This window comes from Sinocyclocheilus rhinocerous, unplaced genomic scaffold (assembly GCF_001515625.1).
Source record: "Sinocyclocheilus rhinocerous isolate Xijiao unplaced genomic scaffold, SAMN03320098_v1.1 scaffold404, whole genome shotgun sequence".
In the NCBI taxonomy this organism is placed as follows: Eukaryota; Metazoa; Chordata; class Actinopteri; order Cypriniformes; family Cyprinidae; genus Sinocyclocheilus; species Sinocyclocheilus rhinocerous.
This window is the reverse complement of record NW_015628680.1, coordinates 642,753-652,858: the sequence shown is the minus strand read 5'-3', so window position 1 is coordinate 652,858 and position 10,106 is coordinate 642,753. Positions and strand designations below refer to the sequence as shown.

Genomic DNA, 10,106 nt, shown 5'->3' with positions numbered 1-10,106 from the left:
AGTGACGAACGTGGAAGCGCAGGGGAGAGATCAAAACTAAACAACGGTCACTAATTAGAAGTACAAAACGAGGATTTGTAAAGAAGGATGGCGGAGGATTACGATATAAGCCAAGAGGAGACTGGTTTTCCTTTGCTAAAGTAAGGAAGCTTTGCTTCCTTTGCGCCTGTTAACAAACGTTGGTTTTCACGAGACTCACCGGCGCATGCGCAGCGCTGACCTCATACGCCATCCTCCCGGAGCTGCTTCCGTGTACAACTGTGAGCGCAAGCTAGATTCAAGTGATTATTACGTTTTGAATATGGATATTTTTCTTACAAAAACGCATGGATTCGCTACAGGAGGCCTTTGTTCACCCCCCGGAGCCGTGTGAGACACTTTTTTTATGGATGGGCGCTTTTTATTTAACTTCTTTTGGACTGATGCATGCAACACCCGCTGAGTGCCATTAAACAGCTTGAAAGATCAAATACAATTTTTAATATAACTCCGACTGGATTCGTCTGAAAGAAGAAAGTCATATACACCTAGAATGACTTGAGGGTGAGTAATTCATGGGCTAATTTTCATTTTAGGGTGAACTAACCCTTTAAGCTCGGATGGGGTCCTGATACGACTGAATTCAAGTCTCTGTTTCTCTATGTCCGTTGGTGTTTGGATAAGGTGAGGTCAGTCTGAGACCCAGAGACTTGCCCTCGACGTCTCTCCGGCGGGGCATGTGCACCTGACGCCCCCCCCCAGTGCTAAACGGGCCACAGTGAGTCCTGAGGGGAAGGGGTAGAAAGAGAGGAGGGCGGTGAGAGTCCCTGATTGCGGAACCGTATGATCAGACCTCGGGGTAGATCGTAGGTGTATGACCTGCAGATCTTCTAGTGTTCAAGTCCGGTTTTATGACGTGGATTGGTGGCGTGTTCTTCAGAAGAACCAGCGGAAGGTGTCGGCGGCTCCTGCCGATGGTGCTCTCTGAGGGAAGACACAGGAGACAGTGGGAATTCTGGACAGATTCCAGTTTAGCTGTTTGGTGTGAATCATCTTCACAATAAGATGCAATGATTCAAAATATTGGTTCATCAAAAATAAGAATTAAATTGGGAAAACGAAAACAACAGACCAACCCGACCATCTGTATGCAAAGGCCCTCACAACCGTGTTTCCGTTAGCTGAGACGACTGTTTATGTAACGATTATTGTTGGCTCTTTGATGAATTGCTTTTGTTTCTCTTTGGATAAAAGCGTCTACTAAATGCATAAATGTAATTATGAAACTTTTAGTCACTGGATTTGATAAAAGTTTGTGAGGATTGAACAACAAGAGTTTTGTTGAAAAAAAGTAGCACATAAACTAGTTGACTAAGAGTTTTTGCAAATAGTTGGTACTTCATGAACTGACACAGCACACATTTTTTGCATTGATTGCATATTACTCTGAACCATGTGTAGATGTCTTGGATATGTAGTTTACTTGCTACTAAGGCGTTTCTGTAGCTCAAACATTAGAGCATGGCATTGGCGACATCAAGGTTTTGGGTTCAATTACCAGGGAATGTGTGAACTGATAAAAATTTACATTTTGAATTCAGTGTAAGTTGTTTTGGATAAAAGCATCTGCCAAATGCATAAATGTAATGTTCTTAAACATTACCTGGACCCTCCCCAGCACTGCACATCTTTAATTATATGGAGACATCCCAAATGCAGTGCCAGGGAGACTCCAAACAAACTCTTAAAGCCTGTCCACACCAAGGATGATAACTATAATGATATGTTTTAATTCTTTGAGAATAATGAAGTCTGCACCACAAATATATCGACACACAGAAATGATATTGTTGGAATCACTTTCAGAATATTTATCTCCTGGTGGTGAATGATAAAAACAGCCAATAACAATCCATCCGACTATAAAGAGCACAAGCATTTCAAGCGGCAGAAGACAAAACTGCAATGCACGCTTAGAATAAACAGAACATTATTGTCTGCTTATGTAGTTAACATTATTATTTAAAATCTTCCTGTGTAAAGGTGCGTTCACATTTACCATTGTTCAGCGAATTATCACAGGTCATTTCAGTGGGAAAGATGCTTGTTTTGAAAGTCACTTCTACACCTCTCTACACTTTTATTAATAGACTATGGACCTTTTCACCTGCAAAATTTGGCTAATGTGATCACATCTTAAATCGGTGGTTCTTGGTCAGATTAAGCTGAAATGTGGACCTGATTTTATGCCAACAGGCGCTGGGCTCTCCACAACTAGATCTGATGGTACTGGACTGGTTTGTGATGGTCTGATTTTGATTCTGGTGAGTTGTGTTAACGGGTTGTGAATAGATTAAGCTGTCTTTGTATTATTACAGAGAACTTACAACATGTTGCCTCATCTCTCAGCCCTCAATACTGACTGTGTGCGCGAGAGCGATAAAGTGTGTGCTTGAGTGTAAGGGCATTTTTCCAGCATAAGAGGGCTCAAACCATCAACTAACACACACACACAGACATTAATGCATGATGGTTAATTATGGCCGCTCGTGCCAAGACTGGGCTCTACTCCAAACCCCCAGCCAATCAAACAGCCCACTTCAGTAGAGCTCCCTGCATATGTGTGAGTGCGTGTGAGAATCCCACCTCCATCGTGCTGCCTGGTTTCTTCTTGAGTTCTTCGCACTTTCTGAACTTGCAGATTTGATGACCCGTCTTTCTGTTTCGACAGGAGCTGCATACACCGCAGTTAATGAGCCTCCTGCAGGGGGCGCACACGCCGCAGCGCTTACGCTTGCGCTTGGCCGCTCCGCTACCATTGCTGCTAGCGCTGCTGCAACTGCCGTTGGCGTTTCCGTTAAGAGCAGCGGGCGAGCCGGAGCAGGACGAACCGCTGTGCTGGCAGTCCGCCGCCACGTTGGCAATCTGAAACGCGCTGTCTGACATCGTGACCCCCGACGACCCTGCACCGGAGTGAAGTGTCGTCATGACGATGACCCCCGGTGGCAGCGACAGACCCCCCAACGGGGGCATCCCTCCGAATGTCCCGCCTCGGTCCGCCTCTCCGGCTCCACTAGGCGGCGGGCACTTCAGTCGGTTCATGCACTCGGCCCCCGTTACGGGAAGACCGCGGCATTGCTCCGCAGCTAGCGGCGACAGGAAGTTGTCAGCACCCATCGGGAGGGCGGAGTCTTGTGGAATGTGTTTGGCGGACATGTGCATGTTCACCGGCTCCGCCCTCGACATGCCAGTCCGATGTGTGTGAGGTCCGTTAACATTAACCGAGGTGGGCTTTCGCCCCCATAGCATGGCGTTGTCGCAGGGCCAGGGTGGCATCGCCGATAGGCGGGCTGAGGGGAAGAGGGGCGTGGCGATTCGGGTGATTTTGGCGTTCTGGGGAAATGGGGTGGCGGCAGCAGCGGCCGCAGCGGCTGTGCTGTTCTTATAGAAGGTGGCAAATGAGCGGTATCGCTCCATCTGCGCGCTGTAGTCCAACACGGGGTTCACGCACGAGTCGATCTGCAGAGGAAAGTCCCGCCCGGGGGTGGGGTTATAGTTGTAGGTGTGGCCATGGGTGTGGCCATGAGTGTGTGGGGTTTCCATGCACACACTACTGCTCATGTTCGCCATCAGAGCAAAACAAACACGCACTAACACCCAACCATCCACGGCACTGGTCCTGTGGAGGAAAGAGGAGGTGGACGTGAACAGAGAACTACAACTAAGCGGAATCGCAATTCAGAAATCTTTCATTTATTTGCAGACAATAGAGAATATTTTGTCAAATCCTAAAGGATGCATACAAAATTGCTTAATGGTATTTTAGAACCAAAACGAATCAAACAAGAGTCCACTAAGAATCAAAACAACTAAAATTACGAAAAACAAAAACCCTGAAAATAAGAAAATTACAGTTTACGCAATCTTATTTGACTCTTAAGGCTCTTGCACACTGAGTCCGAAATTTTCGTCCGAATTTTTCGCACGTTAAAAAATAAATACGATCTCACGTTGTGTCAATCACGTTTACACACTGCCTCCGAAACTTTCGTTCGTCATAAAAAAATTCGGATCGGTTTTGATTTTCTGCGTTTTTCGCATCCGTAGCAAGCATTTTGAGAGGTGTTTTGACAATTCAGAGCCACCATACAAGCGAACGCCAAAATCCAGAATGGCGTCTGACAAGATGATCACTTCTTCTCGCTGCACAAAGCACTGTATAGGTCCTTGCCAAGCGGCAACCTCACGCTTTCTCTCGTGAAGCCAACCTACGGGTGACGTCACGGACACTACGTCCATGTTTTTATACAGTCTATGGTCCTTGCACACTAAGTTAACGGAATTTTTTTTTTTCAATATGTGGCTCCAGTATCGCTAGCAAAGCATCAAACTGAGCCACTGACATCCTGAAGTAAACTTTGAATCTCCCGGGATAATCCCGCAGCTCCTTGATAAGGAGGTGGAACTCTCCTTGGATTGGATGATGGATCCAATATTTCCTCTTTCTTTTTCTCTTTTTAAGAAGAGCGAGGACAGCAAAATCATCTTCACTGCTTGAAGACTCCATTTTCAATTGTTTTGCGAATTTTTTTCGCAATGGATTAATTAATACGCATCGGACTCAGTGTGCAAGGTTTCTGTGCGTGACGAAAATTTCTGACTCGTAATTCATTCTCAGTGGGTTCCAAAACAGAATATAATAGAAATTCAATTTTAAAAACTGAAATTTGATTCAGTCAAATTTAGATTAAAAATTTAAGAAAAACAGTTCAGATAAACAGCAAAGGTTTTTATATGCATTTATGTACATTTTTAATGCTCATTGTTTCCTCCCAGCTCTTAAATTATGATGCATCTTGAATTTATTGCTCCATTTATTTACAGAAAAGAGAAATTTTGATAAATAATAAAGGATGTATACAAAATTGCTTAATGAATACTTTAGAACCAAATTTAAACAAGCTTAATGTCATCTAAAAATCAAAACAAGATCCTAAAATAAAATAATGAAAAACAAAAGCCCTGAAAATACACGAGATTCAGTTACATTTAGATTAAAACAATAAAAAAAAGCATAGTTCAGATAAATAGCAAAAGGTTTTATGCATTTATGTACATATCTTTTTGCATATGCATGACATAATTTAGGACAATACAGAGCATTATATCTAACACCATCAGGTCCGCCTTTAAATGTGTTATTGTTTTAATTAGAGGAACAACAGAAATGGCGATAATAAGCAGTGGAGGAGAAAGTTACCGTGTCAAAATGTGTGTATGTGTGTGTTTACGTGAAAGAGATCACGATCCTTTAACGGAGAGCATCACCGCGCGCTGATGCCGCCTCAATAATCCCCGTTACAAGAAAAAACACGCGCCACAAAACAACGAGACGCGTCCGTTTTAACGATCACCTTGAGCAGCTGCGGCGCTAAATACCGAGACTAACGGGAATAATAAATAATATTGACGCCGCCAACGACGCACCGTCCTCAGGGGCGGGTATGGGTGACGGAAGGGTAGACGGCTCCTCCCGGTGTGTGTGTGTGTGTGTGTCGCGCTGCGTGTGGCTGACGGGGGGGTGAGGTGAGGAAGCGCCTTTGCGGACACCTCCTGATCATTGGCGGGAAATGATTGTGGAAGCGCGGGAGGCGCGCGGGGGCTGACATACGGGGTCTCGCGCAGCGCTGAGGGTAATGCGTGTCAACTCCTCTCGCGCCCTTTTTTTCCCCCCCGCCGACGCCTGAATGACGGTTATTACCTTCAGTACCTACTTTTACCACTGGATAGCACTTATGGGTTAAGTTTTTGGGTGGGGGGAAATTTATTTACATTTTTTTTGTTCATTTATTATTTTCATGACTATTGTTTGTTTTTCATTTTCTTTTTTTAATGTTTATCTGTTAAAATGTACGTTTCATATGTTTGTATTTAAAAAAAAGTGTAATTACAAGTGACTGTCTGCTAAAATTTCTAATAATAAAAATATTTAAACCATAATCGCTAATTTTGTAATTATCGCTAATATCGCTAATTGCCATGGTAACCGTATTTCCGCTAAATTTTCCGTTGTGCATATGTTATTGTAAATATGTGATACATTTTCCATTAGCACCATTGTGATCGTAAAAAATTGCGGTTACCATGGTAACTTTTTTAGAACGGCATAAATAGTGGGTTTTAATCGCGCGATGGCACGTGATATAGCTACTATATTATATACTGTACATAAATACTGTACAAAATTTACACACACACACATACTGTACATAAATCTTCTGTTCCAGGTTTTACCACATTATTATTTATTTATTAGTCTTACTTATTTAATTGTTTTAAAATAATGTCGTCCATGATGCACTGCTTTCTGTGAATCTGTCTACACTAATATACTGCCTATGTAGAAAAGAAAAAGAAAGAATAACAGTACGCAACAATGTTTTAATCAAACTGGTGTAATCAGGCTGAACTTTTGACAGGAATGGAAAGTTAAAGCAGCACTATGTAACTTTTTCTGTGTTCAAAATTTGCAAAATGTATATAATGAGCGAGTACATCATGAATTCATCTTCCAAACCGCGTTTTTGTCTTATTCCGAATCACTACGGTACACTTATAATAAGTATTTATATTTGGACTATTGTAGCCTGGTCGGGTCGTCACCGCTGCGGAGTAACACATACCTGCGTGAATCGCCAGAGACATAAACTTAGAGAAGTAGATCCGGTTAGAATGTTCTTTCGCAGGATGTGTGCAGTTCTGTTTATTAACCGCTAGAGCGCCAAAAGTTACATAGAGCTGCTTTAAGCACTGCTTTCATTGCATTGGGATGCAGTATTTCATGCAGTTGCATGCGGTTGTCTAAATTTTACTTTTAGTTCAGTTTTAGTTTTTTCTTCATCATAAACATATTTTACTTATAGATTGTTATATATACTAGTTTTTTATTGATACTTTGAAATAGCTTTTTTTATGTGTTTAATCTTCACTTTAATTTTAGTTTAATTTTTAGTATTTTTATCATGTGCTTTTGTCATTTTTATTCATTTCTATTAATATTTTTTATATTATATTATTATATTAATATAATATTATATATATTATATTAAATTATATTTCAAATTTTCATTTTAATTTTAGTTTATTTTTATCATGCTCTTTTGTCATTATTTATTTTATTAATTTATTCTTATATTAGTTTTAGTTTTTATTTATTTCCAGTTAGTAATTTTGGTGCTTTATCTTAAACATATTTCAGTTATATAATATTGTACTATTATAGAATTGATATTTCAGTTATATACTATTATGTATTTTAAATTTCACTTAGATTCGTATTAATATTTGAATTAGCTTTTATGTTTATATTTCCAGTTTTCATTTAATTTTAGTTTAATATTTAGTGATTTTATCATGTGCTTTTGTCATTTTCATTCATTTTTATTTTTAATATTATTATTATTTTTAAATATTACTATTTAGGTTTAATTTGTTATTTCAGTTCAGGTTTTAGTTCATTTTTCCAGTTAGTAATTTTGGTGCTTCATCTTAAACATATTTCTATTATATACTATTATATATATTCCAAATTTCACGTATACTATTATAGTTTGCATTAAAATTTGAACTAGCTTTTATTTTTATATTTTAATTTAATTTTTATTAATTTTATTATGTGCTTTTGTCATTTTATTAGTTTAAGAAAATAACTGGCAAAAGTAATAGGTTTTATTTTTTCGAGCGTACAGAAAACTCACTCACTGTACACAGTATGTATACTGCAGAAACAGTATGAGCAGTATGTATTGTTGAACACACACACACACACACACTCACACACTCACACACACACACACACTCATGCTCTTGTGTTGTGTCTGGTTTGTGTAGCTGTGTGTGAGTCGGGCTGTAAACACGGCGAGTGTGTTGGACCGGATCAGTGTCATTGTCATCCAGGATTCACCGGAAAGACCTGCAACCAAGGTAGCACACAATAACACACATGAACACACACTTTCCCCAATAAAACTCACAGTACGATTCTCACCTAAGAATACAAACACATGTGAAAGTGTGAATGGTGACATCATGAAGAGTGTGTGTGTGTGTGCGTGTGTGCGTGTGCGTGTGCGTGTGTGTGTGTGTGCGCGTGTGTGTGTGTGTGTGTGTGTGTTGCCCTTGAATACCTGTATAGTTTTGTAATCGATCTATGAGTATGTCATGATCTATAGTGTCGAACGCAGCACTAAGATCAAGTAAAACTAGCAATGAGATGCAGCCTTGGTCTGACGCAAGAAGCAATTCATTTGTAATTTTAACAAGTGCAGTTTCTGTGCTATGGTGGGGCCTGAAACCTGACTGAAATTCTTCATAGAGATCATTTTTTGCAGGAAGGAGCACAATTGCGCAGCCACAACTTTTTCTAAAATTTTAGACATAGACGGAAGATTTGAGATGGGTCTGTAATTTGCCAGTTCACTAGGATCTAGTTGTGGTTTCTTAATAAGAGGCTTCATAACCGCCAGCTTGAATGGTTTTGGGACGTGACCTAAAGACAACGACCAGTTAATAATATTGAGAAGCGGTTCTTCTGCTACAGGTAACAACTCTTTCAGTAATTTAGTGGGTACAGGATCTAATAAACATGTTGTTGTAGATTCAGTGATAAGTTTATTTAGCTCTTCCTGTCCTACAGTTGTAAAGCACTGTTTGTGTGTGTGTGTGTGTGTGTGTGTGTGTTTCTGCAAGGATGAACTTGTCTGTAAAATCAGATGCATGTCAAAGCACATTCCTCTCATACTTACAGAGACACACAGAACGTGTACATACATCACCGCTGACTGCACACGCCTCTGTCTGTGTGAGTGTGTGTGTGTGTGTGTGTGCGTGCAGACGCTCAAATAAATAAAGTCAAATAAAGGTGGAACGGATGTGTTTTTAGTGGTTTCTTGAAGATGGTTAAGGACTCAGCTGCTCGGATTGAGTTGGGCAGGTCATTCCACCAGGAGGGAACAGTTAATGAAAAAGTCTGTGAAAGTGACTTTGTGCCTCTGAGAATGTCATAAACCTGACTATAATATGTTGTTAATCAATCAAAAATCACTGGAAAAAAAAAAGATTAAAATGAGATGTTACATTTTGCATTAATTATATTTATAATTTTATTTAGTGATAATTGTTATCATTTGTAATTAATTAATACTATTTTAAATACGTAATTGTAATAAATAAATAATATTGAATTATTTTATCTATAGTGATATATAATTGTTTCTATATAATTTATATTTGGGTTAAATTTAATCATATAATAATTATATTATTAAATTGAATCTCATTATAAATTATATATAATTATTTACAGATTTCATTATATCATTAATTTTATTATTAAATAATTGTAATATATATTTATTATATAAATAGAATATATAATTATTAAAATAATATTTTAATTATATCTATGTATTAATGACCGTTATACATAGATTTTTTTTTGGCATCGCGTAATTTTCCAAGTCACATTATACTGCATTAAATTATCACAGACTCTAAACATTTGTGTGTTTTTTTTTTGTTTGTTTGTTTGTTTGTTTGTTTTTCCAGATAAAAAGCTTTTGTCTATTTGCTATGACAAGCCCGGACACAAGAAATGCAAATGCACACCGAGCGTTAATAGAAAGGGTTACGACTGTAAATGTAAGTATGTGTGATTTATGTCATTGATTGACAGTATGTTCTGTGTGTTTAAAGGTCTCCTGAAATGCTTAGAAACACGCAGCGTTACTCTGTGTTGACATAGTTTGAACTGAAACAGGAAGACGGGGCGGGACATATCAAGCAGCCCCGCCCCTTTTTAAAATAGCCAATAGCGTTGGTTTATATCACAGCTTGGGCTAGAGCCGTTCAGAGCCGTTGAGCTCCGTAAAGCCGCAGGGTATGCCAGCCACAATCTCATCCATATTGCTATAAAATATAGCATGCTGTGTAGAATTCAAATAGCTCCGATACATTTTGTGGTCTGCGCATGTGATCCGCTCCGTGCTATCGTGTCTCTGGACCGGAGCAGAGTGTGTGCGCGGTGCGGTGGTTAGCGTGACACGGCGCCAAACCAGATTTCTTTCTTT

At 39.5% G+C, this 10,106-nt stretch overlaps 2 protein-coding genes across 2 annotated transcripts in view; both read left to right on the top strand.

Annotated features, from left to right (window-relative positions):
* Positions 1-2,435, top strand: part of rigi (RNA sensor RIG-I) — a 27,396-nt gene extending 24,961 nt beyond the window's left edge. Inside the window, exons 18-19 of the mRNA XM_016549626.1 lie at positions 2,236-2,286; positions 2,358-2,435. Coding sequence (XP_016405112.1) covers positions 2,236-2,286; positions 2,358-2,435 — 129 coding nt within the window. The remainder of the gene's footprint in view (positions 1-2,235; positions 2,287-2,357) is intronic.
* Positions 2,436-7,770: 5,335 nt separating this feature from the next.
* The window catches only part of LOC107737972 (cell wall integrity and stress response component 4), a 3,098-nt gene continuing 762 nt past the window's right edge, over positions 7,771-10,106 (top strand). The window contains exons 1-3 of the mRNA XM_016549624.1: positions 7,771-7,777; positions 7,870-7,962; positions 9,586-9,678. Of these exons, the coding sequence (XP_016405110.1) occupies positions 7,771-7,777; positions 7,870-7,962; positions 9,586-9,678 (193 nt within the window). The remainder of the gene's footprint in view (positions 7,778-7,869; positions 7,963-9,585; positions 9,679-10,106) is intronic.